This window comes from Mandrillus leucophaeus, unplaced genomic scaffold (genome assembly GCF_000951045.1).
Source record: "Mandrillus leucophaeus isolate KB7577 unplaced genomic scaffold, Mleu.le_1.0 Scaffold260, whole genome shotgun sequence".
Lineage (NCBI taxonomy): Eukaryota > Metazoa > Chordata > Mammalia > Primates > Cercopithecidae > Mandrillus > Mandrillus leucophaeus.
Window position 1 is genome coordinate 2,771,892 of NW_012102699.1, and position 27,616 is coordinate 2,799,507.

A 27,616-nucleotide genomic window follows, 5' to 3' on the forward strand; every position below is an offset into this window, starting at 1 on the left:
AGCCAGGATGGTCTCAATCTCCTGACCTCGTGATCCACCCGTCTCGGCCTCCCAAAGTGCTGGGATTACAGGCTTGAGCCACCGCGCCCGGCCACTTGCTTTCTTTAAATGTTTGTAAGGTTATATGGCAAATACAAAGACTACAATTGTATGCTAAAAAGAAATTCAAATATCAGAAGTTAGATGGCTTTTTGGAGGTCATGGTGAGCAATAACAACCAACGAAAAGACTGGTCAAAGGAAATATGTGAAGGCTTCTCAAAGCACAATTTCTGACCTGATACTTTTCAAGAAGCAATCTTGTCACCACGCCCTTTGCCCGGGGTTTATTAAAGAGTCATTTCAAAAAGCACTTCTTTCTCTTCTTAAAAAACGAAAGTGGGATGTAGCAAAGATGATTATATATCCCAACTCTACAACTTTCCTCATTTAGAAGAAGGCCAAGAGATGATAAAAAATTTCGCTGAATGTCACAGTCTTAAGGTCACGAATACACAACTGCATACTAAGATAATATAAAATGATCACTGCAAGACAATTTCATTTCAACCAGTCAATTTGTTACATACATGCCATTTTGTAAGACATATCATAGGAACAATAGATTCACACCATCAATGTAAGAAATAATATTCTTTTTGACATCAGACTAGCAACTTGAATCAACCTGCTTGAAAGTCATTACTATTATCTAGCTCACTTTCTCAATCACTGCAGCGGCTCCAAAATGGTTTTCAAATGAAATGAGAACTCCTAACTGTAGAATTCAAGTAGCTCTGCTTTTGATTTCTTTTAGATTACTTTCCTCATCACACCATACCTGTCCTTTTTGCACACTGGGCCCTCTCTTTTGCTCCTTCCCCCGACCTGTTGCCTTCACCATAGCTGTCTCCTCCAGTTATAATTTCCAGTCCCCAGGAAACACAAACAAAAGAAGGCATTTGTTTAAACTAAAAGAAACTACAGTATTCCAGATAAGCTTGGTTCTCCAACTTTTGGTAACCCTCAAGTTCTCAAAAACTTTTCGTCCTTTCACTGTACTTACTTATGCTTTATTTAGGTTAGGGATATGACATTAATATACTTCATAATCATTGGCAGATTATGCTATTTCCAACACTTTTGAGGCCATTTATTGTTTACTGAAATCCAAGTAATCTTATAAAAAAGAGAAAATAAGGAGGTTAATAATTTATCCAGAACCATCAACTAAAATCACTGACAATATGAAATGAAAACAATAGCCCAAATTAGAGAAAACAGACTACAAAGAAAGAAAAGAAGTGTCACAAGATATATGTGACTATAATGTAGTGAGTCTAATATTTGAAAGGGCTAGGGACCAAATTTCATTTCTAAAATACAAATTCCATGTTAATGGATATAGCTCTATATACATCTACATCTGTATCTCTATATAAAATATGCTGGATTCTTATGTTACAAAAATCTGAACAGAATATTAACTGAATATGTTATATTAGAATGCATGACATATAGCTCATAAATAATTTTCCTTAAGTGCATACTATGAATGAAGAGAGGCATTAAATTCTTTATATGATACGATTTTCCTCATTCTTCCCTTTGCTCACCCCACCCCAGCTAGGATGGCCTTCTTGTTTTAATTTGAACAGATTTTGTACATGCTGTTCATCTTGCCTGAAATGCTCTATATCTAGTTAGCCTCTTGGATTGCTCCCTTATTCTTCAATTGTTCAAATTGAAGAGGACTTTTCTAACTAAATATTTAAAAATTATAATTTGTCCACATAAAGATTTGTACATAACTATTTGGAGCAGTTTTACTCATACTAACTCGGAACCAGAAACAATAAAATGTTCCATGACAAAGTGAATGAGTATAGAAATTGTGGTATATTCATACAGTGGAATACTAGATAGCAATAAAAGATAATGAATGCCTGATGTATTTTTAAAAATTTAAAACATTACTTTTCTTTAACTTATATTTTAGGTTTAGGAGTACCTATGAAAGTTTGTTATATAGGCAAACTCATGTCATGGGGCTTTGTTGTACAGATTAATTCATCCCCCAGGTATTAAGCCCAGTATCCAATAGTTATTTTTCCTGCTCCTGTTCCTCCTCCCACCCTCCCCCCTCACGTAGACCCCAGTGTGTGTTGTTCCTTCTTTGTGTTCACGAGTTCTCATCATTTAGCTCCCACTTATAAGTGAGAACATGTAGTATTTGGTTTTCTGTTCCTGTGTTAGTTTGCTAAGGATAATGGCCTCCAGCTCCATCCACATTCCCTCAAAGACATGATCTCATTCTTTTTTATGGTGGAAATGCCTGACTTAATGACACAGATGAACCTCAAAAATCTTTTATGGCAAAAAAGAAGCTGGTTTCAAATAATTCGATATATATGAAAGCCTACAAAAGACAATCTAATCTATAGGGACAGAAAGTACATGAGTGGTTGCCAGGGCAGAAGGACAGAGGATGAAAAAGGAGTGCAGAATAACTATTTAGAGTGACAGAGGTTTCTATAACTCGATTGTGGTGATGGTCACATGGATGTATACATAGGTCAAAACTCACTGAACTGTACACATGTGTTTTTTTATTGTATGTAAATTTACCTCAATAAAGTTGATTAAGAATGTATGAAGATTACCAGATATACTGTGTAAAGCTGGCATTCACTTCCATGTTGCTGGACTCTGGAGCCCAACCACTGAACCACTGAGTTCAGAGCTGAGTGAATTTTTTGTTTTAAATAAATACAAAACCTCAAATAAGAAGATGATTGTTGAATTTCAAAATAGGCTGTAAAAGGAATGTAGAGGGGTGTGTGTGTGTACTTTGCTAAGACTCTCTTGACTTAAATCATTTTTGGGCATCTTATTTTGGAACTGGATTCAGAATCCAATTATGAGTGGTTCAATTTCATTACTTTATAGTCAAAATACACTTTTGGACTGACACCATCCTCTATAATCACAAGCTTAGAGCTTGACGACATATATCTTTGCCTAAAATATCAACCATAACCACAAAATAATAAGAGTTGCTGTTATTAAGAATAGTCAAAGTCATGGGCTGAAAGAAGAGTTTTACAAATACCTAAAGTCCAGTGTCATTAGAATTAGAGATTTGAATTTCTTCAGGTGATTACACAAAAGAGATGTCTACTTTCTCTTAAATGTAGATGCTTTTACACATTGCTAAAAATCATATTTTAAACTCACAGATTTACACTGTATATCAATTACTAGAGTTGATAGGCTGTTGATAGGCTACAATGAGTTCAGATTTCTATCATTAGTTCCTAAGTTGAAGCAATTAATTACAGCTTTAAAGATTTAGCAGGTTGAACTTAAGGTGACATTTAAACATTTAAATTAATTTGCAAAACAGAATTTAAGTATAGTTGCATTATCATTGATACACAATTAACGGTTAAAAAACATTGATGACATATTAGTAATATTTTATTATAAAGTCCTTGATATATTTTCTGTAGCCCACTCCAGGTAACTGAATTAATTTTCAACCCAAAAAAACATTTTAATTCACATCACAGTTCCATGTCTTTATTCTCATTTCAGGGAGTAGAAAGTTTCACGTATGAAAATATAGTTTTAAGACTCTTTTTGTTTGGTATTTTCCATTTTCAAAGCACTTTTCATTCAATTCATTCTTCTCATTATGTTTAGTATTAGCTATTCACATTCCTCAAAAACGAAGGTACAAAAACTCTAATTGACTTCCTCAAAGGCCACAGAAAATATCACTAATAGACTTTCTACTTGAATTTAAAGGCTCTTAAGATTTTGGCAAAATCACAAAACCACTCCAAATGTAGTTCTCTTCGTTAACTAATTACATCTTGTATAGAGATAACAGGCAAAGAGTGCAACCATCATTTTAATTCTATTTTGAGAATGGTTTTTAAGTGTGAAACCGCATGCATTTAACACTAACAGGGATGAAAGGACGAAACAAAATGAAACCCCCAAAAACCTAACAAACCTAATACCACCATTCAGTCAAGGACAGGCAGAGAGAAATCATCACTTTTCATTTGTAGAAAATATTTTTGAGCATCACATATTCGGTAGGCATGAGTTGAACATTCTGATGAGACAAGTGGGCATTTGGGATGAAAGACTCCAGATGAAGCCATGATTAAGCAGAGTTTGCTATCAGGGTTTCTATATTCCCATGGAGATGTTACGGTAAATCATCTACCAGGCAAAACAATAAGGGTAAAATTCCTAAATTCTGTGTGATTCACACTTTTTTTTTTTTTGGTAAATGAGCTAGAAGATAAACTCATCTATACAATGGTCAATAAATACAAAAATGAAAGGGTTTCAGTCAATAAATATGAAACGGGTAAGAGTTCACAGAGCACAGTGGTAGAAAACACATTATCTTAAAAAAATATATGAGGCGGCATTTCCAGGGAGTACATTTTATTAGGTGGAATCAAATGTATTTACCTCCCTCTGTCTTTTCAAGTAGGAAGGGCCTTATTTCTGCAAGTGGGATCAAGACTGGAGTCAAGCGACTGATTTTTCTGATAATACCACCTCAGACACTGACCAGATGAGTACCATTTCACTTCAACCTTTCTTCAAAACCACACTGTACAGATTACCAATTAAAGTGCATTATGTAGCTTTAATCATAGCTACCAACAGTGTATGAGCATAGCAGGTGGTGAAGATGGAATATTATTTGTACAGTGAATATTATTTGTACAGTACAATGAAACTTTACCCTTTCAAATGGTAACACATCAGAAATCACTTTACACTCAAAACACAACTCAAAAACACTCAAAAACACATTTTAAAACCTTTCATTTTGATTGAACACACAGCATGCTTAATGGTTTCAGCACTTTCAATTCTTTTTAATAAGTGTTACAAACTGAAAACAAGACAGGTAGGTATTAAAAATATATTGGACATCTTAAAATTATCAACCCTACCAGTGGAAATAAAATGATGGCAATTAAAAGTAATACAGGTTATTAAAAGTTAAGGCCTCGGAGGCTAGGAAGTCATGTTAGACTGTCAATTGTTTTCCCCACGGTGGGTAATCAGTTAGAAATTAAAAAAAAAAAAATCTAGTAGTTTAGTTGTGGTCAAAGAAAGAGTCAGTGGGGATGGGGGAGGTTTCAGCAACATGCTGGTAGAAAAAAAGAGACTTACATAGTCTGGGAGGGCAGTGAAATGGAAGGCGTGGTAACCTCTCTCACTTAGTTGTCATTTTTTGATTTTCAATGACATTTTTTTCATTCTTTCGCCTAGTAAAGATGACAGAAGGTCCTAATTTATTATCTGACGTCTATTCCTGTTCCTAGATTTAAGAGAGTTTAACTGTATACAGTCATATAATCCAATATAAACACTTTGAAAAAAAGAAAACTAGATCACTGATGTTGCATGCATTCAATTATAATTATAACTGCACACCCAAACCAAAGATAAGGACTCGGGGCAAGAATCAGCCCGCACAGCCCAGGCACTGGCGGGAGAGGTCAGTGGATTTACAGTTTCCTCAGATTACAGCAGTAAAAGGGAGGAGATCACAAGACAGAGCTCACTTCTTCCTGAAATGATGATAAGCCACAGGTTATGAAAAATGCCTGCATTGAAGTCTTCCGCATGGCTCTGTGGATCTGCATATACTATATGCCCAAATGGAGCTGGTCAAAATACACAGCAGACAAAGATATTCTCTATAGCAGATGCCTTCTGCTGCCGACATTAACCTGAATTTTAGATGATGAGAGAAGGATCATCATCACTTATCTAACATGACCTGACAGATTGTTTGGGCTTGACTAAAGAAAAAAAGAGATGGAGTGTAAATTTCTGTTTCTGTATGTAAGTTACACCAGGGCAGGTCAGATTAGTCCATGCCATGGTGTCCCTGACGTTTCTTCCCCTCCCACTTCCTGTGCTCACTTCAACATGTGTTGGGTGGGCATGCTGAAGGTGCTCAGGAAATATTGGGAAATAGATAAATGAAGAGACAACATCCATTAAATTCCAGGAAGAAAAACCAGCTGGAATGGCAACAGCCTTCACTTTCATGGCTAATTCGTATGCTTTAGGGAACACGAGGGAAAATTAAAAAGAATAGAAAACAAAACAAAACAGAAAAGACTTTTCATAAGCAGAAAGGGAAGGGATCAAGGGAGGAAAGAAATAATATTAACAAAACCCCAAACAGCTTAATGCCAAAGTCACCTCCTGGCGTTGCAAATACTGGTCAGAAGCAAAATACTGGAATTTGGATTCCAGTTCTCTGGTGGCAGAATATCACATCTGTTCATCTGGTCTAAGGCAAATAATTCCCTATTCTCATGGGCAATCTAAAGTAGATTCTCTGATAGGTACATGATCTTTATTCCATTTAATTTAAAAAAACTATCTCTGGAGGAGGTTTAAAGTCAAAAGCTGTTGTCTGAAGCTTAGCTAGGATTATTCACAAGATGAACAAAGCAAAACAATGTTTAGTCAGTTTCCATAGGTATGTATTCATCGGATTATGTTTATTCTGAAAAACTAATCTATTGGAAAAGATATTTTAATTATACTATAAGAGATTATTATTATTATTTAAGAAGCAGCAGGGCAGAATAATCTTAGTTTGATTAAAATTGTTGAAAATTAAGGTGCTATTAGCATAAGAATGTTTACATGTGGCTTCCCTGTGAGGTCATCTCATGATAGGGTCATTTACAGAGTGCTTTTATAAGGAGGGCACAGAAAAAGCAGAAGAAAGTTCTCTGTCCCTAGCTCATCAGTAAGCACCTCCAGGGTAATCCCACTCTCCGAGAAACAGAGATGAGTCATCAGAAAGCCACATTCTTTAGTTGTTCAAGGCCAGCTTCCTAGCCTGAATGAGAATCTGTCCAAGCCAGCAGCTGCTTCAGAATGAGAAACCTTCCCTGTTCCAGTCCATAACACATGTGGGTAAGAATGGATCAAGTCTGCCTTCAGCAGGGCCGCACACAAGTCTAGCTCAAACATCATCTAGTGCTGCTGTCTGCCTAGGATGTAGGACATGGGGTATGTCTGAAGAAATGTAAGGAGGTTGGATAAAATGCATTTGGTAGGGTTTTGGTAGAGACTGTTCTTTGGGGTGTTGGCTTTACTGAAGTTATCAGTGATAATAAAGACTATGAAGTCTAGTGATGTCTGAACTCCAAAACTGAGTTGTTTGCTACCCTAAGTGGCTTCTGCCTTACCTGATGAGAAAGAAATTCTGATGGGGGACATTGATGTCCCTATTACTGGCAATTGAGCAATTTGTGAAACTGTTCTATTTTTTTTTAAACTACTCTTCCAACAAGTTATTAATAAATTATTCAACACTGGGACACAAAAGCAAGCCCAAGGAAGAACAGGAGTTTTCAGATTCATTTCATGCATATATTTCACTCAGTGTTAGGACAGAGTTGGGTGGGATAAAGAAGGGCACCCAGGACCATACATTTCTGTAGGCAGGCAATTTCCGTTTTCCCAGTCTAAGGAGAAATAGATGACTATGGATTCCTGCTAAGCAAGACCTGCAAAAGCCGGCCGACCTAATTTAAATACAAGCCCTTGTTGAGCTCTTGGTGTAGGAACCTTTTCTAAGCCTTAGCTCTTTTTTGTTCTTTCAGATGTTATTTCATAAAAAGTCATAGCATCTTTCTGCAGTCCTAGTACCCCGCATTCTCCACTTCCCCAAAGCATGTTGCTTCTCCTGCTAGCCTCTGCCTTAATCACATTTATTTGGGGGACTCTAGGGAGGGGATGGTAATGTTTAGAGTAGAGAAGAAAATAACTCTTTTTTTTTTTTTTTAAAGTCATCTTATTATGATCCTGTTTAGATGAAATATGGGACTTGCCATCAACAAAATTACAAAACAATCCCACTGGGAGCCCAGCCCATTCAGAATAATTCATCTGTGAAAAAGTGAACTTTAATTGTTACTCTTGGCAGCCATCTAAGAGAAGAGTGAAATATTATACTAAATATTGCCACGTGCAATAGTAAAATACCACTTCCTCCTTGCCAGAAGCAGTGCACAACCCTCTTCAAATTCAGGTTTGGGTCTGGTGATTTAGTCTAAATCCTCTGTTTCCCCCTCTCCTAAACCAACAGAGGTTTTCAAAAGAGCTGCATTTTTGTTAGAACTATTTGCTCTTTTTAAATTGCCAAACAATAATAAGTAAAACTAAGACATTTATTTGGGTTAAAGTTTCCTCAACTTCATGGAGGTTAATGTCCTTAGTCTGTGATCCCTCTACTAAGAAGTTCATTCCAGCTTTCAATCAGCCAAGGTTATGTGTCAGCTCCTTCTCTCCCCTGCAGCCTCATGGATTTATATTGTAGGAGTTGGGAGCATGTGGAAGCTAATCAAAACGAAACATACATATGGCAAATTACATCCTGGATTTTCTGGAACAACTGAAATTTCTAATAATTTTGATGTTGCCCATACAATTACAATTTTGGGATCAAATCTCCTGATTTGGGCTTCAGAGAATGCAATGCCAACAGGTATTTACAATTCTAGATTAAAAGTTCATTGAAAACTGCTGCATTATATAGTTTACATGCATGGAAAGGTATTTGATAATACTCCAAAGCAGGGACATATTCTTTTCCTAAAAATAGAGTGAAGCTTTCTGTGAAGATATTAATCAAAGAATTCTTAATGTGGCACTGGTAATCCAGGATATTTATAGGTTTTGTTTCAGCATGAGTCTATAATAAATTATTTACAAGTAATTTTAAAAATATACATTCTAGTAGAAATATTTGCATATATTGGTCATATATAAGGATATATTAAGATCATATGTAAGATATGATATGTAGATAATATTACTTAGCATCCAAAATGCTTAAATTATTAGGGCCCTTAAAAATTAAATGACTTGCTCAGGACCATGTTACCAATGGTCTGACCATCAGAACCTCAATTTTTAAGTAGATGTGCCCTGTGCTATGGAACACTGTATTTCATCCATACAGATATAGGATGATACTAAGATTATTTGGGAATACGTTTTAAGTCTGTAGATATAAACAAATTAATCTTTGTTATAAGTTAGATTACTGAATTAAAACTTTATTATAATTTAGGTCACTTACAACTTGAGTAAATATACTAAACTTTAGGATATATGTTTTATACGGCCATTTTATTTTTATTATAACATATATTACCTATGACAATAAACAGAATAGCTACTGTTAATAAGACTTTGGGAACTATGCTCCGTATTAGCCATGGGAAAATCTTCAGTACTTGTTACATACTGTGCACAATTGCATAAGGACTGGACATTATAAAGCTTCATCAGAATTTTTAGTTTATATAAAGTAACATTTCTTAGAATTATTACCTGTTTTTCTTTGTGGAAAATTTAAAACAAACAAAAGCAAAATTTGTAGAATGCATGGCCTTAGCAACTAACAGTGCTACACTAAAGTGAACAATATATATCAGTTACTATTGAAGTGGAAGTAGTCCTATAGAAGGTGAGGAATTTTAAAATGCATTATTATAAATATCACTTAGATACTCAATGACAGCAAATAGTAAACTAATCAGGGGTCCCATAGGTCGACTATACATGGGAGTTGGTCGATCTTTTAAAAAAAATTGACCTATGATGTGGGAAGCCAAAGAAATCTCACTTATCTGTGTAGTTTTAACTTAAAAAAATCAACCTGCCTTTTATTTACTAAAAGATCAAGCTCTTTGTGTGTCAGCAGAAAATTTAAAGTTTTGTTTGAGGGGGTTCTATTTCCTGCTCTCCGTTTAAAATGGGGGAAAAATAAAAATATTTTGCCTGTGACAGAATATGAAAGAAGTTCTCACCCTTAAAACCAGCAGCATTGGTTTTCCAGTCATTAGCGTTCAAATGTCCCGCACGGGAAGTCCTGACAATAACATGCTGTACGTCTCTCCAGGTCAGAAACGGACTGGGGAAAGACAAGGTAAGAATCATTGTACCAAAAAAAAAAAAAAGATGGGGGAAGCAGAGAGTCACAAGCAAATTAAAAAAGCAAAATCAAAATGGCAAAGTACTAAAAACAAAGGGTCAGAGATTTGGGTTTGGGATAACCAAATGCCAAATGTCGCTCTTGTTCTCAACATGGAGAAGTGACATTAGTCTGTGGGAGGCAGAAAATGTAACCTTAAACTGAAGAAATAATAAGACTGTAGTCAGGGTAGCTTAGGTTTTTAAAAGGGTGAGCGTTTCCAGTTTCCTCAACAAAATGGCTGCCCACTATGGTGCTGTCGTCCTTTGTATAAAAGCTGGCATCATCATCATCAGATTACAGTAAGCTAGAATCAAAACAGAAGGCCTCTGGAACGTTTCTTCTTTAATCATTGAATAGTTCGGTAACTGAGTTGCAGTTAACCAAAAGAACTCAGCAATGTTGAACCTTCTATGCATACATATGTGGGATATGGAAAAAGCTCAACGAAACAGCATCCCAATTGTCAGCATTTTTAAGGAAGAGAATATGGTACAGAACCCAAAGCTGGGCTCCAAGGCACAGACAGTTATAAGGGCATTCTTAATTTGCAATGGGTAGTTGTTATACTGTGTTATTAGATACCTAGTTCTTATGGCTACTAGCGCTGAAGAACACAAAAGAGACTACTGAGCAGGAGATACTTTCATTGGAGAACTGCAATGCTAATCGTAATCACACAGAAAACAAATCCAAGCACATACACACAGACTTTTATTCCCTTTCATTGACTATGTATATACTCGAAGGCATTTGACTCAGGGCATGCATGCAATTCTAATCAGGATACTTATTTGATTCAGTCTTGAATTCTGAGGTGTGCTGATCTTTTCCTTAACTGAGAAATATGACAATTTTCAAGCAGCGTGTGCAGCCATTTTATTTATTTCTCACCAGCCACCTTCACTTCAGCAGAAATATTTGCAAAGGATGGGAGAGAAGATTAAGGGAAGAGGAGAAAATTACTCACTACCTGCCTTGAGGTGTGATGGGCCTTGAGGTAGTCTTTCTGCACTCTCTTTTATAGGTGTATGGATATTGGGGTCTTTCAGGCAGAGGGAGAACTTAGTATCTTAATTGTGCCTAATTTTTCATGATAGGGGCTGTATGTTTCTTCACTTTATACTACATTTTTTCCCCCATCATACGCACCACATCTATGCTTTTTAGGGTGGTCACGGTGGCCTTCTGGTAAGAAGGGGTCTAGTGATCAGATTCTGACCCCTTCATTTTCTATCTATGTGAAATTAACCTCTCAAAGTCTTAGTATCCCCACTTAGAACATGGATGCTAGTATCTGCTTTATATCGTTATACTGATTGAATCAGTTAAAATAATGCCAAGTACTTAACCTTGTGCCTGGTGCATAATAAGCCATTAAGAAGTGGTAGATAGCAAAGCATTTTGCTAAAATTTGCAGCCACAGCTCTTATTTGGTGGCTTGAATATGAAAGAAATGGGGAAAGAAAAGTACTATTGAGTTCTGACCCTTTTTCTGTTATGGTCTCAGATTAAAAATAAAAGGAGACTGAGTCCTGCCATTTTTTAAAGTTTCCCAAGCGGGTAAGACTGGATCTAGACTACTTGGTAAAGTGATATTAACAAAAGAACTTTTATTATGGAAATTAAATCCCAACTACATACACTTTAAAACTATGAGAACGATGAAAACAGAATTATTCTTGTTTTCTTAGGTTACAGCACTTGTTAGGAATCAATTTTAGAACCTGATAAAGCAAGAAACTTTCAAGAAAGGGAGGGAGGCTGTTTGGTGGAATCCAGGGGGGCAGGACGTTTTGCTTCTAAAACAAATTGCATGATTTGACCCTTTGCTGACTAACACTAAATTCATTCACATGATCCTTCAGTAGACTCAATGCACTACTGTCAGGGAAATCAGAAAGTCAGTCAAGGGATAATCTTGAATGCCAGTCTCAACATAAGATGTTCTAGCTCTGCTAAGATGGTATGTCCTAGTTATTAGGGTGAAGGGTAAAAATGACAAGAAAGCTTGGTCCAGAAAGGCATTCTAGCCACTTATTTATGGTAAAGCAGAATCCTCCCAAATGAACACATATGTTTTCATTTTGTCATGAGTAAACAGTGAGACACCAAAGAGTACACTTGGATTTGATGAAAATACCTACATCAACCTAGTAATTTTAAAACAACATTTGACACCTAGTTAGAACTTCCACGTTTTAACTCCTTGAACTTAAACCCCCTTTAGGGAGGAGAAAATAAGAAAAGAAGTCAGTGTCTCATGTTACCTGTCACCAGGGCAAGATTCCTTCAGATATATCAAGCAAGAAGTTCTGATCATTGGGAGATCTATGTTTTCCCTAGTTAACCTTAGCATTAAACATTTAATTTTCGTAATAGAACAGGGAACATTTATATTGATCTTCTACCTTAAGCACCTGTATTCTGGCAGATTCAGGAAGCCTCCTGCATTCAAACTCAGACTGAAGAAATAAGAGTTACTTGTTCTCATGCTGAGTAGCAAAACCTAGTTCTTGGAGTGCTTGTAATTAGAAGGAAGAAATTAGCTTCAGGAAATTGGAACTACACATGGAAAGAGAAGGTATTTGGATGGTTTTACTCTGATATTTGGTAATCCACAACTTCAGAAATGATCTAATTTGAAAATTTCCTGAATTTCACCAAAATAAAGTAAGGAAGACAAATTGAAAAACCAGTGGACCTGGAATCAGTAGTGTTTCTATCTGTGGGAAGATAATTAGCTCAAGAAACAGCCATAGGTTAATTTTGCTGGACATTATGGTTTATTTATTGTTAGAATCCAGAGACGACTCTTGTTTATGGATACGTCTGATTCACATCTTACTTTTCATTTGTATTTATACTCACAGGGATGATGCAGAAGTAAAGACTAAGTCAAACTATGAGAGATCTCGTAAACCATTTGTAAAGTAAATGCAGAGAGAGAAGGCTGAGTGCTCTCTGCAGGGAACTCCACAGTCCACAACCATAATTTAGGACTTGCTAATACCTATTCCTCTCTGCCAAGTATCTTGGACCCAAACTCCAATGGCCTCTGAAAACCGAGACCTCTCTGATTTCCAAGAATAGACAGACTTGTGCAACAAGAGATTTGAAGCAAGCAACTATTGAGAGATCAAAAGTCTAACCCACCTGGAGAAAAGAACATCTCCCAATCCTGAGTCTCGTGACCACCGCCCTACAATAAATCACATGTAGTTATGCTACACACCCCTCAAATTTCTTCCTGGAATTATTAACAAATGCCCTTAAACAAAAATATACATGAAGAGAGTAACATTTATAAACACCTACGAGATATGGGTAGCCATCTATGTATGACCTTTCAAACCAATGAAATGAACATGACTTTCTGGGGAGTTCTACATATGTAATCATTTCTAGTTTTGCATCCTTTGCTGAACTCATAGTAATAACCAACATTCAGTGAGCACTTGGCCATGGCCAGGCACTGTATGTTTTATGTACATCATTGTTGCATGATATTGAAAATCATATGATGTGGGTAACATTCTTATTCCTGTTTCACAGACAACAAAATTGAGGCTATGAGTTACACACAGTAACTCAAATACACAGGTAGTAAGTAGAACTAGAATTCAAGCCAGCTGGACTTGGCTATATAACTTATGCTATCAATCATCATATAACACTATTTCCTAATGGATACACACACACAGCTATTTGTCAGGAAGTTCTTTGACAACTGGATCAAAAAGTCAAGTATGGCACGTTGCGTCCTCATGGTTACACACACTTTGTACACACACTCTTTCTCGACTCTGTTGATTTTTGTTTACCATAACATTCAGAAGATTCCTGAGTCTTAATTTGTTCTGCAGGTTCCAAAGGCCTAACTTTTACCCATTCTTTCAAAGGTAAACAGAAAAATAACACGCCAGGAAAATCACATGATTTTTATAATAGTTTACATGTATGCTGTGTGTCATAACATCAGTATATTATTGCATACCATTATTGTTATGAACTTGTCATCTTGCCTGCCATGGCCACACTTGGATGTGGTTCACAGCCAGGCTATGTGACCCTTCTCTGTTCAGTGAACCTCAGCTGAACCTCACCTTAAACACTTCTAGTTTTCAGCTGCAAAAACAGCATAATTGACACTATCACTACACAGTGTTTGCATTACATTTCTACTCTGAGCAGTTCCGAGTATTTCACAGGCCCAACACAAGGTTTAGAAGCAGCAGGACATCTCCCAAGAGTGACATTTTGTGTAGTGTTTCTTGTTGGGCTAAGTGCAACTGCCAGCACTTCCATTGAAAAAAAAAATGCTTCACCAAAAGGTTTTCCCAGATAATTCTGGGAAATTCATGTGTGAGTGCTAAGCCAAGACGGGCGGATCACGAGGTCAGGAGATCAAGACCATCCTGGCTAACACGATGAAACCCCGTCTCTACTAAAAAATACAAAAAACTAGCCGGGCGAGGTGGCGGGCGCCTGTAGTCCCAGCTACTGGGGAGGCTGAGGCAGGAGAATGGCGTAAACCCGGGAGGCGGAGCTTGCAATGAGCTGAGATCTGACCACTGCACTCCAGCCTGGGTGACAGAGCGAGACTCCGTTTCAAAAAAAAAAATACATCTGTACCTAGCGGTCTTTAAAAACAAGGACCAATTTGAAATCTTGGGTGACTGACTCACCTGCACTTATTAAGGAGAAAAAGATAACCAACCTCCCGCTCAACCCACCACCCAAATATATCCTCATTGTCATTTAGCGGCAGCTGATAAAAAAGAGAACAGATACACATCTTATTACAGAAAGAGAATTTATCAATAAGAGGAGCAACAGCTAGTCCAGATAATGAACCTGTTTCCTAAAAGAACAATCCTAAAATACAAGAGTGATTCTGTCTAATGAAATGATGAGACCCAGATCAATGGGAAAATTGCATCACAAATATCCAACTTCCTAAATGTTCAAAACCAATCCAAGATGAAACTAGTCTCCTTCAATACAAAATAAAACCACTTTTGTATATGTAAAATAGATATAGAAACAGTCCGAAAATTAATGTCACTGTACCGATGCTAAAAGAAATCGGCAGTTACGGGAACAGATTCATTGTGAGCTGGAGACACAAAGATGAGGCAGAATGTATTTAAAGCCTGCTGAGATTGGTAAAAACATTACTCTGATTGCAGCTAGTGTATGAAAGTGGTAATTCAAGAATAAAATACCGACCTTCCTACAAAGAAAAACAATCTTCTTTTGTTAGGTAATGAAGAGCCCGAAAGGATCATCAGATTGTCAGTCCCACTGCGAGCAGGATTATTCACCACTGGGGGTGCATTTGTTTTGCTTTGTTTTGTTTTGTATTCTACAATAATTCAAAAGTTTCAGGCCTAAAATTGGTTTGTAGTATTGGAAAATACAGCTAATAATGCCTCAAGACTTAGAAATGTGAGTTGTACTGGTATTATCCAAATACCCACTTATGATTCCTCCACACCTGAACCAAAGTGGAAAAAATGAAAGAAAATAAAAAATTGGTTCAGGACCATGTGAAGTTTTATTGTGAAAATATTCGAATCCCCTGGATTTACTCTAAACCAAAGGTAAATTTGGATTCTAAACACACTTAAGAAAAGATAGCCCCTAATTTATAAAGAAAAATTTTGTCATTGAAGCTGAAGTATCTTCTTTTCCTTAGAAATCCTGGCTTATCACTGGAAATACTTATTGCATCTAAAACACAAAAATTACGTTTTTATGCAGGCCCTATGAAAATATAATATGTTGTTTGCAAGCTCAATAATCATTTCCTTGAAATACTTTGCTACATAAGCTCTTAGAAAATAGAACTTGAGGAAGGGTCAGTCATTTGAGATCACAAGCATTGAAATCAAATCGCAAATATGAAGCTTTCCACCAGGTCTCCCTTTAGCCTTAACTCCTTCCAACAATTGTGCCCTGAATATAATCCTTAAGGCCTCTTTTTATTCAAACCCATAACCCAGAATCTAGTTCTGCCCTTCATTTTTACCCCAAGCTTGAAAACTGTTCAGAGTAGGCAACACGTGACAGTGTCAGTGTTCCTAAACGTATCCCCCTCAACCTGTGAGAAACTCTTGCTCACTTTCCCTTTTCTGCTCATTCTGTGGGCTGTCCCAGGACTTAGCATGAATAAATTATGCAGTTCTAGGCTCACAGACTAAGTTCTGCAGGAAGACATGGTTACCCCCCTCATTTCTATTTCTCATTCAAAATAGTAAAAAAATGTTGTTTTGCGTTCTACAGCCTCTAATCATATGAGAATGGTGGAAATTACACATCAGAGTCAGGAAGACCTAGGGGTGAATCATGACCTCCTACCTGATAGTTCTGTAACACCGGACAATTTACTGAACCTCTCGAGGTCTCTGTTTCCTCAGCCGCAATGTGGAGAAAACAGCGCTGATTCCACAAGATAGTTGCAAGAATTTGAGGTAATGGAAATAAAGAGCTTGGCATATGATAGGCTACCAAAGACAAGCGCCATGATGATTTACTGAGATTAAAAACCTACTGTACCATTATAACTCAGAAGGACTACTTTCGCCGAATTTACACCAACATTTGATGAATCTGTATATAATTAGGCTAAGTTTTCTGCAATGTTCCTAAACTTTAGCAATATGTTTTTTACTTTCACTAACAGATGAACAAAACAGCATTTTTAACACCTTAGTATATTTCTGCTTAGTGAAACAACAATGCTACTAAGATCTGTCAAAAAGATCTGGTTTTCACAAGCCTATAGTGTAGGTGGCAATTTAATTGGCTGGGGAATGAACTTTTTGGATCCACTAGGACTGTTAAATCCACTCTATGTGTGGGAAATCTTCCCTCTTAATAGTTAGCCATTGATGTAATTGTGGAGGATTGTGAGATGTTCTTTGGTTTGATATGAGAGTGTTTTAGAATATCAAATGTTAGAATGAGGACAAGTATACTTATTTGCCTAGCCAAATTGCCAAACTGAAGTGCTTTTGATACTGTTCTACATAGTTCAGACATTTGCAGAGTTTTCACCTCAAAAGCCAGTAGTTAAACCCTTGGAGAGGCAACAGAAATCATTGGTTGCATTGCCATTATTATTATGATTCTAAATTACTTTATAGCCTTTTTCTCCCATTTTTTCCTGTTAAGTAAAAGAACTAAAACGATGCTTCTCTTGATGTTTATTGAAGTATATTTTAAAATGAGGCTTTTCAATGATCAGCTTGCACTGTCAACTTTAATGAAAATAAGAATTTTGACTTCTAGAATTTGAAGTAAATGTTATTATGCCTATTTAAAAAAAATTTGTATAAACTTACGGGGTACAAGTGTAATTTTGTTACATGCATATATTGCATAGTCATGAAATCAAGGCTTTTAGGGAATCGATCACCCAAACAACGTATGCTGTACCCCTTAGGTAATCTCTCATCATCTAACCCCCTCCCACCACCTCCCACTTGTCATTCTCCATTGTCCATCATCCCACACTCAACATCCAAGTGCATACATTATTTAGATCTCACTTTTAAGTGAGAACATGCAGTGTTTTGTCTCTCTGTGTCTGACTTGTTTCACTTAAGATAACAGTCTCTAGTCCATCCATATTGCTATAAAACACATGATTTCTTTTTTTGTTTGTTTTTTCGTTTTTGTTTTGAGACGGAGTTTCGCTCTTGTTGCCTAGGCTGGAGTACAATGGCATGATCTCAGCTCACCGCAACCTCTGCCTTCTGGTTTGAAGTAATTCTCCTGCCTCAGCCTCCTGAGTAGCTGGGATTACAGGCATGTGCCACCACGCCTGGCTAATTTTGTATTTTTAGTAGAGATGGGGTTTCTCCACGTTGGTCAAGCTGGTCTCGAACTTGCGACATCAGGTGATCCGCCTGCCTCAGCCTCCCAAAGTGCTGGGATTATAGGTGTGAGCCACTGCACCCGGCCTATTTCATTTTTTAATTGCTGAATTATTATGCCTATCTTAGAAACTCCCAGTTTAGTGTATCAATTCCTAGCAGTCTTTCTAATTATTAGACATCATTGATATGAACAAAAAATATTTAAAAAAATACACACCACACACACACACACACACATACACACACGCACAGGAAAAGATCAACAAAGACTAACAGAAATCTATTTCAGAAATTTTGGAAGTATTTCAAAAAACCTTATGAGCTAATGTGACTATGAGGAAAATAATTTTTAACTTTCTTTTTCATTGTCTCCCTCTGTTACATATCTTGGGATGCCAAAATGGTATCTTTCCAGAATCCCTGATAGTGAAGGGTACCCAGGAGACAGAGTTCTGACTAATAAAGCAAAAGTCTACTGGGCATTTCTGACAAAGCTTTGCTTTCCTGCTATAAGGATTGCTGGTCCTGCATCATTTTTTCCTTTCTCCTTTTATTTGGAATGTGGATATGATGATTGGAGCTGCAGCAACCGTTCAGAAAATAACAAAAAGCCCCACATAGACCTTGGCCTTGGTAGCCTTCAGCTTCCTTGGCCTTGGTAGTTTGAGCTTGGTAGCCTTGAGTCAACATCTTGACTGCTAACTCGTGGACTTTTTCTTTTTCAACCCTCTTTCTTACTACTGAAGACATTTCCTAAAAGATGTATCTCCCATAGTACGGCGTAGTAGACGGCATGTATTGAAGGCTTACTGTGGGCCAGGCACACACACTATCAAAAGAATTCTACATCCATTATTTCATCTATTCTTCGTGACAGTCCTGTGAGACAAATACTGTTATTACTTTCACTTACAAAATAAAAACATCAAAGCAGAGGAAGTTTAATGATCTTCCTCAAAGTCATACAATTAGCCACAGTTGAGACTGGCCCAGGCAGCCTGATTTCAAAGCCTCAGCTCTGACCCCCGCCACCTGCACTGTCTCCGACTAGAGGGGGGCATGATGGAAAGAGTCAGGTTAATGGTGCTTGTAGGGACTGGCCGTTCAGCCTCTAGTTTTGTCAGAAGGGGTAGGAAATGATCCTGTCACTTCAGAGGGATCTCTGCTAGAATCTCAGAATTGGACAGGGAGATTTGCTCCTCATCCCATCCTTCAGTGGCAGATTTGAGTAGGTCTGTGCTTGGAGGCTAAGCAGAGCAAGGACAGAGCCACAGCCTTTCTGTAGCAGTTTTTTTTTTTAAATTGAGAATGAATAATTTTTTTTTAAAAGGAAAGAATGGAAACAAAGAAAGGAAAAAGAAAAGAAGGAAAAAGGAATGCAAGAGAAGAGTACAGGGAAAGGAAAACGAAGTGGTGAGAAAGAAGAGAAGAGTCCAGACTAGAAGAATAACAAGAATATGGAGCTGATGGAAAACACAGTGCAGGGAAAAAGAATCAACCAAGTAATAAAGCAAACTGAGTGAGAGAAAGGAAGATGATGAGGAGTATGAAGTGGTATTAGCAAAAGCAAAGGATGCATAGGAAAGAGTAAATTGACATGGATAGGTGGAATTGATATCATGGAAAGCTGAGTTAATGATGTGGAATACAAATCTGAGGACTTCTTGCCTTTTTTTTTTTTGAGATGGAGTCTTGCTCTGCCACCAGGATGGAGTGCAGTGGCACGAATCTCGGCTCACTGCAACCTCCACCTCCCCGGTTCAAGCGATTCCCCTGCCTCAGCCTCCCAAGTAGCTGAGTCTACAGGCCCATGCCACCATGCCTGGCTAATTTTTTGTATTTTAGTAGAGACGGGGTTTCACCATGTTGGCTGGGATGATTGCGATCTCCTGACCTCGTGACCCGCCTGCCTCGGTCTTCCAAAGTGCCGGGATTAAAGGCATGCGCCACTGTACCCGGCCACTTCTTGCATATTTTTAAGGAAAGAGATGACAAGGAAGACAAGATGATGGATTTGGAGGACAGGAAACAAATCTGGCTTCAGAATATTAGCTTTATGTTGCTCTCAGGACTAACAATTACTGAGTCTTTCCTATTTACCAGATGCTCTACTGGGTGCTTTAGGTATATAAGTTCACTTAATGAACACACAACCCCATGAGATAAACAGCATTATTAGTCCCCTTTTACAGATAAGGAAACTAAGGCCTAGAAAGGTTAACTTTCTTTCTCAAAGCCATGTAACTAGCAAGAAGCAGAACAGGAATTTGAAGGAAGGTTTCTCATATACTTCAGGACGCAGGCTCTGAAGCTCTGTGGTGATCTTCACCACTAATCAAAGTCACATTTGATTAAAAATGTTGAAGGTGGGCTAAAAATACTTAATGTTTTCAAGGACATATTAATGAAAAGAGTTGTATCCCCTAGACTAGTCCTAAAATATATACGTTTTCATTACAATACAAATGAAAAAACAAATCCTAAAACTAAGCAAAACAGGACTTCTAGTTTAAGATTTTCTCTGCAAAGCTAATTTTAGAAGATAATAATAGAACAGTTAAAATGATTTAAAAGAAATAAACCCAAGAATTTTACACTAGCTTTGTCGTCCTTCATGAGTGAATACAGAAGACATATTCGCAGGATTGAGAAAACTGACTAAGTTGCCCGTCGACAAATACAGACTCTGAAGATCAAAATAAAATAAGTAAATAATTTAAAGATTTATTTCAATTTATGAATAACTCAAAATTTAAAACTGTAGAATATGTAGTTGTTATTAGAAAAGACCTAATGATGATTCCAAAATAAAATGAACAGAACTGAGACTTAATAATTGTTTTAAAAGAATTCTTCTGGGAATAAAAAATACTAAGAAAAATTAACAAAAATGGTCTGTGGCAGAAATCGAAATTATGGTATTAAAGACAGGGAAATAAGTAGATGAGGGTGGTAAATGTAAGCCATGTTTATATAGCAAGGAGTCAAAGGTGATACCTCTTCTATTACAAAACACATTGATTTCAAAATACGGCTTTATTTACAACTATATATAAAATATGAAAACTAAAAATTAAACAATAGACATAGATTTTTTCCCCTGTACAAAACATATACAAAGATTCACGAATGGGAGAATTCATTGCAAACAATATAACATTTTAGATAAAAAACACTTAAAAGGACAAAAAGTTGAATTTACTTGAAAGATAAAGTAAACTAAAGATGTAACAGCATGATATTTGCACATCAAAATGGATGAATCAAAGACTTTAAGAAAAAAGAAGTAGGCGGGGCGCAGTGGCTCATGCCTGTAATCCCAGCACTTTGAGAGGCCGTTGTAGTGGGCAGGTCACTTGAGGTCAGGAGTTTGCAAACAGCCTGGCCAACATGATGAAACCCTATCTCTACTACTACTACTACTACTAATAATAATATAAATAGCCAGGCATAGTGGCGGGCGCCTGTAATCCCAGCGACTCAGGAGGCAAGGCAGGAGAAAAGCTTAAACCTGGGAGGTGAAGGTTGGAGGTTGTAGTAAGCCGAGATCGCACCACTACACTCCAGCCCAGGCAACAAGAGCGAAACTTTGTTTCAATAAAAAGAAAAAAAAAAAGAAAAAATAAGTAACTGATGGAAGCACAGTAATGTTCAGATAAATGTAATCCATTTATGTCAGGAGAAAAAACATACAGGATTTGTTTACATTATAGTTAAAATTTAATAATATTGAAATATATGTCCTATAAAGAGTCTTTCTTTTTTTTGAGACGGAGTCTCCCTCTGTTGCCCAGGCTGGAGTGCACTGGCCCGATCTCGGCTCACTGCAACCTCCACCTCCTGGGTTCACGCCATTCTCCTGCCTCAACCTGCCAAGGATCTGGGACTACAGGCGCTCGCCACCATGCCCGGCTAGTTGTTTTGTATTTTTAGTAGAGACAGGGTTTCACTGTTAGCCAGGATGGTCTTGATCTCCTGACCCCGTGATCCGCCCGACTCAGCCTCCCAAAGTGCTGGGATTACAGGCGTGAGCCACCACACCCGGCCAAGAGTCATTTTTTTTTTTAAGACTTCACAGATCAACTTAAGAGCTTGTAATGAAAAGTTGAAGTTACATTAGGTCAAAAGGAAATTTCACCAATTGCCCTAAGCGAAAACAATACCTCACAAAACACTAGTGTTGTTATCATCTAACCCTATTATCTGACTACAATGTAGTGAAAAAAGGGTCAAATCTCAATAGTGACAAAGTTTAACACTTAACAGTACTTTACTCAATTGTCATTCTATCAAACAGGAAGTGAAAATATCATTAGAATATGACAGTCTCTCAAAAGTGTGTTCAGAGATAAATTCACTTCTTTAAAAAGTTTTATTAATATAAAAGGAAAAATAAATGAACAATGATTCAGCCAATAAGATTCATAAAAGAATGAAGAGGAAAACAGGAAAGAAAGTGTAAAAAGAAAGAAAGAAAAATGGAAAAAAAATTACTAATAAAGAAATCTCAAAACTGGACCTTTGAAAAACAGTAACAAAAAAACTAATCGAGAAAATTAAGAAGAAAACACTAATAAATTCTAAATATTAAGGCAGTCATAAAAACCAATACAAGAGATGTTTATAGTATTAGAAAATACTGGGGTTACTTCTAAAAATGGCTTTGAGGCCAGATGGTTTCCTTCAAACATGCAAGAACTCTGATCCCAAGGGTCTCTGGAGAGAAAATACAAATTGCAAAATTCCATAATTTATTTTGTGAATTTAACATCATCTGATACCAAAAACTTGCAGAGACAGAGGCCAGTTTCAAGGTCAAACCAACATGGGTTTAAAAAAACGTGAGTTAAAAGCTTGACTCTCCGTTTACTACCCGTGTTACCTTATAGATAAGAATTACATGAAATATACCAAAAATATACTTTAGAGAATGCTATTTATCTGCTGTAGGTACACAACTAATGTTAGCTAGCTGCCGTAATAATAACATAGAACACACATATATACACATACATTATGTAGTAAAAGAAAATCTCAGAAAAATAAACTCAAAGACATAAAATATGCTAAAATTAAACCAATAGCATATTAAATAACTAAATCTGATTCATAAATATAAGCACGGAATATTAACAATGTATTATTCTAATAAATCATATCAACAAATCTAGTATGAGAAACTATATATTCATCTCAACAGATACGGAAACACCCAAATCTCATTCCTAATGATAATATAAAACCAAAAATGCTGCATAGGCATTATGAAGAACATCTAAAAGAAACACAAACATTGACAAAAAGTGAAACAGAAGGTGAAAAAAAAAAAGAAATCAATAGAAAATCAGGATCTAAATGTGAACGCTTACTATCTCATAATATTTACCATTTTTTGAAGGGTTAATGTAATCGAAGTAATATTGTGATGATATCAGCTTCCTCATTTTTAGTACTTTCGATATACCTAAGTTCATTTTTTGCCAGCAACAATCCTGTGATTCTGAGTTATTGACCCAGATTTCAGACGAAAAATCTACAACTAAACAAGGTTAAGAAATACAACTTCCACTTGCTCAAGTCTATCCAGGAAATAATAGTAGAGGCAGGATTGGAACTGAAGTTAGCTTGACTCCAAAATCTCAACTTATAATGACTAATCTGTACCACTATCCAGTAAGAACAAATATGAAAAATTCTTAAAACACAGACAAGTATTACTATCATCAGATGCTATGAATATATTCTGAAAAAAACAAACAAGATATAATGTGAGTTATAATATAATGTGAGTTAAAGGACCTAGAGACAAGAAAAACATACAAAAATAATGGCTCTGTTACAGATAAGTAATAATCAGTTAAAGAAATAATAGCAATAGCAAAACAAACAAATATTTGCTATTCCAAAAAATACATCTGAAAACCTATGAAACTAAGGACAAGTCTGATACATTAATATGCCAATAAAAAGAAGATCTAAACAATGTATAATGATTTTCTTGATTGGGAATACTTGTAAAGAAGCCAAGATTTACACAATTGTTATAAATTGCCACTGGGATTGTTTTTGGAACACAAAAGACTAGTTCTAAATTTTATCTGGGAAAATGAACGAACAAGAATGTTTAAGAAAATGTTTGAGATATGAAGTGATTCTGTAATGTTTAAAGATTTGGTAGAATGATAGAACAGAAAATACTAAAGGAGATCTTCATACATGCAACAACTTAAAAGAATACAAAACAAACTGCTTTTGGAGGAGATAGATTACTTAACAAATGACATTGGGCAAATAGGATCCCTATAAAAACTCAATTCAGATCCTCATACTGGACAACAAAATAAACTCTAGTTGGTTAAACTTTAATGATGACAAATAAAACAAGAAAGCAGCATCACACATCATCACTGATTTGTGGTATCTAAAAATTAAAACCAGTGAACGTATGGATATAGAAAGTAGAAGAATGGTTACGGAGGCTGGGAAGGGTGGTGATGGCAAGTGCTGGGGGGAGGTAGGAATGGTTGGGGTGGTCAAAAATAATAGTTAGAAAAAATGAATAAGACCTACTAAATGATGGCACAACAGGGTGGCTATAGTCAATAATAACTTAATTGTACATTTAAACATAACTAAAAGAGTGATTGGATTGTTTGTAACTTAAAGGATAAATGCTTGTGTCACGGATATCCCATTCTCCGTGATGTGATCATTACACATTTCATGCCTGTATCAAAGCACCTCATGTACCCCCTAAATATATACACATACTATGTACTTACAAAAATATTAAAAATTAAAAACTCAAAAATTAAAGAAAACATTACATGAAAATGTCACACATTAATAAATTTTGAAATAGGAAAGAACTTCCTAGCCTGAGGCTTTTTAACCTGGGGTCCATGAATTCCCCGAAGGTACAGGAAATTCCTTGCCACATGTAAATCTGGACTCATTTAGGGTGAAACATACATAGCTTCATCAGCATATGTAAAATTCTCTAGGAGGTACAAAAAGATCAGGTATGCCTATCTAATTGAAGATTTCATAAAGAACACATGTATTTGACTAAATAATACTTTTAAAATAAATTTAAAAATTCCCTATTTCAAAACAATATAAACAATACCTAAAAGCAAATGAAAAATTAAAAAATTACTTGCTATAACTATGGCCAAAAGGTAACATGTTGGGTATATGCAGGTAAGACAAATATGAACATGAAAGACTATTAGGCGATTAGTAGAAGATTCAAAGCAGTATTATCTTTTCGAGTGACTTTGAAATACACTTTTCAAATTCAATTTGAATACCAGTCCTTACAATTCAAAAATGTCTCAGCATCTAATTTCCAAGAACTGAATGGAGACAGCACCTACAAAAACCTGAAACCTTCTTTAATCTAATCTTGCTTGACTGCAGGTTAGAAGAACATTATTTGGTTAAAAAAAGGTTGGTTTAAAAAAACAAATGGGAGGGGAACAACAAAATGAACAACACAATCTGAAAGGAAGGCAAAATGCAGACTGAAGACAAAGTATGCAGTATTTTTATAGTAAACATGATGCATATATTAAGAATATTTGGAACTACATCATAGCATTAGGAGTTACACTAAAAGCTTAAAACATGCTTAAAGTTAGCTGTGTAGGGAGATATTTGATTTACATTCTACATGATTTATATATATATTATATAAAATGTATTTTGATAATACTTACATTAATTTGAAGACTATATTATAAATAATACATTATATAAATAAATACCTAAATTTTAAAAATGGTTCTATTGCTAATAATATATTATAATCATCATGGGATTGCTCTTCCTGGAATCTGTCAGTATTAAATATTTATTTGCTTCTAAGGTATTAGTGGCAAATGAAATTAGTAGAATGCTTGCAAGGACCACTTTGATGAAAAAGGCTCTCAATCTTTTGTATTTCAAAGACTGGAACATTGTTTTTCAACTTGGGAATCAACGTGAGATTCATCACTTTCATTGCTAAGTAAGGATAGCATCATTTCCTACAAGTAGGAAAATGTTATGTGAAAACAGTACTTATAATCAGAATGAGTCACTTTAAAAATTCCTTTTTTTAAATTAAAAAATATACCTTTGTTTTAAAAATAACCTACATTGCCGTTGTTATTCACCTTTGCCTGGTGACCCCTGAACACTCTCACTGAATAGCATCTCTACAGACCAGATGGTTTCTGGGCAATCTTCCAATGTTATGATTCTTCAGACAAACTGACAACAATTGCTTCATATTCCAGGTATGGGATCCCAAATGCTTGAGAGTTTTAGCACACTGAAAATTATAAAATTGAATACATCTGTATGGAAAATGAGGCTATCAAATGTCAATTCCAATGGCACCTAAATTCAGAGCAACGAACAAAAATTCAGCATGACTAATACGATCACTCCTGTATCACACTCTCTCCAGGAAGCTCGCTACAACATTCTTTCAAGTTGTTTGTAAAGGTTTCCAATAGCTAAATAACAAGCAGACTCTGCCGAGAGCCCTTGAGAGACCCTCACCTCCCTATATTAAATCTCACTAGAATTCTCTTCCTTCGCACCAACATTCCCTGGTTGTGCACCAAGATTTTCAAATAAATTCAAGTGCTCACTGAAGACTACATAACTGCATTCTTGCTGACTAGATGAACAATTTTCATCTGTGAAGTCATGCCAGTTTTCAACCTGTTTTCAATCATATACAGGCAGGTTTCTAAATTTGTTATAGGAATATAAAAATTATGGATCATTCAGGTATTCCTCTTTATCATTTGGCCTTCTATTAAGGCTTGGTTGTGACTGCAAGCTCTATTAGATGAAAAAGGTAAGATGTGCTTAACGTTGCCAGAAAGCAATAACTCAGTTAAAAACTCACAAAAACCAACTGTAAGTTGAATCACTTTTATGACTCCAGTTGCAGCAAAAATGCTGTCATCTCCTTGATGACCTTGCCACTTCTTTTCCTTATTTGCTGTTATTCATCCTTTCCTACTCTTCACCCTACCATCAATCCCGCTAGCACAATATAATGTTTTGTTCTATTTTTTCCTTCACACCAGATATAATTATCTTTAATCTCTACCTCCCTAGACTGAAATGTAGGCTCTGTTGGAGCCAAGTTCAAGGCCTCACACACATTTGTGCTCAACTTACTTGACTGTTCCTGGCAGCTCTGGCAAGGACCATGCATGTTTTGTTCACAGATGTATTCTAGTTCTTAGCACAGTGCCAGGCACATACCGAACTAGCTAAACATTGCAACAATGACTTGTAAGATGTATTACAGGTTTAGAAATATGAAGAAAAAGTTTGTTTCAAAATAAAGAAATTATGATAACAAGCATGACTCAGTAAATATTTCCTGAATGAATCAATCAAGATTTAGAGTTTAAACAATATCTCACTAACTACAGATACTGGAATAGATACCTATCCCTACTTTTGAATAGCTGTAGGGAAAGTTCCTTCTCTCCATTTACTCATTCATTCACTTTGCAGTTTATAGTGTCCATTTGTAATTAACCATGTCCCGTTACAGTACTTAACACAGAAAGGTGATGTGGTAGAATGGTGGGTTCTGGTGTCACATTACCTTGAATCCACCTACCACACCTATCACCTGTGTGAATTCTTACCCCTCATTTTCCACATAGGAAATGTGGTGATAA

General features: G+C 36.2%; 1 protein-coding gene across 1 annotated transcript in view; it reads right to left on the reverse strand.

Annotated features, from left to right (window-relative positions):
- Nucleotides 1-27,616, reverse strand: part of PCSK5 (proprotein convertase subtilisin/kexin type 5) — a 485,048-nt gene that overhangs the window by 229,514 nt on the left and 227,918 nt on the right. Inside the window, exon 11 of the mRNA XM_011984097.1 lies at nucleotides 9,869-9,972. Coding sequence (XP_011839487.1) covers nucleotides 9,869-9,972 — 104 coding nt within the window. The remainder of the gene's footprint in view (nucleotides 1-9,868; nucleotides 9,973-27,616) is intronic.